The sequence below is a fragment of the Balaenoptera musculus genome, chromosome 7 (genome assembly GCF_009873245.2).
Source record: "Balaenoptera musculus isolate JJ_BM4_2016_0621 chromosome 7, mBalMus1.pri.v3, whole genome shotgun sequence".
NCBI classification, from domain to species: Eukaryota; Metazoa; Chordata; class Mammalia; order Artiodactyla; family Balaenopteridae; genus Balaenoptera; species Balaenoptera musculus.
Genome location: NC_045791.1, coordinates 112,172,219 through 112,174,623, shown reverse-complemented (window position 1 = coordinate 112,174,623; position 2,405 = coordinate 112,172,219). Strand labels below are relative to the sequence as shown.

The 2,405-nt window shown below is 60.0% G+C and overlaps 1 protein-coding gene across 1 annotated transcript; it reads left to right on the top strand.

Annotated features, from left to right (window-relative positions):
• The first annotated feature begins 1,187 nt into the window (after positions 1–1,187).
• Positions 1,188–2,185, top strand: OTOS (otospiralin). The gene is made up of 3 exons (XM_036859076.1): positions 1,188–1,271; positions 1,384–1,410; positions 1,941–2,185. Exons 1-3 carry the CDS (start codon positions 1,214–1,216, stop codon positions 2,123–2,125), a joined length of 270 nt encoding a protein of 89 aa, XP_036714971.1. The 5' UTR covers positions 1,188–1,213; the 3' UTR covers positions 2,126–2,185.
• The last annotated feature ends 220 nt before the right edge of the window (positions 2,186–2,405 follow it).

Genomic DNA, 2,405 nt, shown 5'->3' with positions numbered 1-2,405 from the left:
GACCCCAGCTCAGCTTCCCTAAAAGAATTTCTCTCTTGGAGGCACAGGGTCCGACTTCTGAAAATAAAACCCAAAGTTCAGCCTGGTGTGTGGCCGCATCACAGGCAGGTTGAACACATGACTCTCGGGTCCCATCTCTGAAAGTCTGGGCATTCTGGGGGGAAGAATAGCCCCTCCTCACTTGGGTGGGGACGTGTGAGCAGATTCTGGTGGAGCCGGGGACCCGAACCCCTAAATTCTGCTGGGGCTTCTTTGCCAGAAGACATCCTTCCTGCCCATCTGGGGGCCAGTCCCCTCACACCTGAGTAACCTGTAATGGTCACCTGCTAAGTAGCTGTCTTGCGTGGCGACAGACTTAATCACTGCTTATAAGCCCGAAGGCGCCAGTCTGGGGATGGGACATCAGGCTGGACACCCTCGCTTCCTGCCTGTCACGCGGCTCAGCGGTGACCTGTCGGCGGGGGCTGCTGACCCAGGGCTGCTATTGGCTCCCCGAGGGTCCCGTCCTGCCTGCCTGTCCCTGGGGCAGCTCTGTGATTACCCTGGTCCCACAAGGGGGGCATCGCAGCCCCAATGTCACACTTAGAATGTCTTTCTCTCCTGGTAGAAAGGAAATTGGGTTTATTTTGAGTACCAATGTTGAATTCAATCCTAAAAATCTTGGGCCTGTGCAAAAATGTTTTTCTCCCAATTTGATCTTTGGATCAGATTCCCAAAAGTGGACTCCTGGGAGTTGGCTGCCAGCAGGGTCTACAGGAGCCCTCAGTGCTCTGGGCGGGGATGAAATATTCAGTTTGAAGGTTCACGGAGGTGACGTCTGTCCCTCGTCCCTGGCCTTTTATAAAGAGGAGCTTGTGCGCTGGCAGCAGATGCCCATCAGGCTACACGGCTGGGGGACAGCAGCTGCAAGGTAACCTCTGGGGAGGGCAGATGCGGCGGGGACATTCCTTAAATAGTTAAATTCAATAAGGCCAACTGATTCTGCCTCGGGGGTTTAGCCTCCGAAGAACGGTTTGAAGCCGCTGAAATTGAAATTGTCACGAAAACACTGACAACTTCTCTTTTTACCAGAGCTGTTTTCCCAGGAGTGGCCCACTTGTGGGTGGCGGGGAGAAGTGGCGGTCTGAGGGTTGGGTGGTCTCATCTGTGTGGGTTCCTCCTGCTGCAGGTGGACCTGAGCACCGTCGGTCGGTGGGGGACGGGCCTGGGGAAGATGAAGACCTGCCTGGTGCCCGGGCTGGCCCTCTGCCTCCTCCTGGGGCCTCTGGCAGGTGAGGGGCTGCCTGTCCTCCTGTGCTGTCCTGTCTAGGCACTGGGGTACCGGTGGGTGGTGAGGTCCTTCCTGGGGGGCCTCTGGGGTGACTTCTCTCCCTTCCCTCGCAGGGGCCAAGCCGGTGCCGGAGGAAGGAGGTACCGTATTGCTTTCCCGGTTCTGGTCTCACGTGTCTGGGGGGTGGTGGGGGTAGAAGAGTGGCCGGGTGGGAGCTGGCCTCTGTGCAGAGCAGGGGAAGTGGGAGCCCCGGGTCAGGCGGAGGCTGAGCCGCACAGGCAGAGGGACTGGAGCCTCTTCCCTGGGCCCTGTCCTCCCGCCACTGGGGACACACCGGGCAGGAGAGACCCTCTGAGCCCCCGAGGACCCCAGCCTTCTCATCTCAGGCACCTCATCCCACCTTGGTGCAGAGCATCCAAACTCCAAGGCTGGGGGCTGTGGTCTCCTCTGAATCCCACCCGGGTGCCCTACATCCCACCATGGCGATTCAGTCCTGCTCAGCGTCTCCAGGATGGGCCAGACTCCGCCCTTCTCCCCTCCTCTGTCCCCCAGGCCAGGAGTCCTGAGGGGCAGGGCTGGTGTTACCCCCAGCTGCTCCTCGGTGACCAGGCTCAGTGCCTCCAGGCAGGACCGGATGGGTCAGCCCCTGAGCCAGTTGTCCTCCCTCCAGACCCCTACGCGGAGCTGCCGGCCATGCCCTACTGGCCTTTCTCCACGTCCGACTTCTGGAACTACGTGCAACACTTCCAGGCCCTGGGGGCCTACCCCCAGCTGGAGGACATGGCCCGCACCTTCTTCGCCCACTTCCCGCTGGGGACCACCCTGGGCTTCCACGTCCCCTACAGGGAGGAGTGAGCATCCGGGGCAGGGGGGCCCCCACCCCGTGGGAGTCAGGCCGGCCTCGTACTGAATAAACTCCTGACTTGAAGGCACGACGCACGTGGTGGTCTTCTTGGTTTTCTTCGGAGAAGCATCTCCACTCTGCTCCACTTACTCTCTCGTTTGACAAGTCAGCCCCTCTTGACCATCAGGGAACACGTCTTAGAAAGGCCTGTGCATGATTTCTGTCCCCAGAGCACCAACTGCGACTCCCCCGTCCTCACACTGACCCTAGGAGGATCCCTGGAGTGTAGGT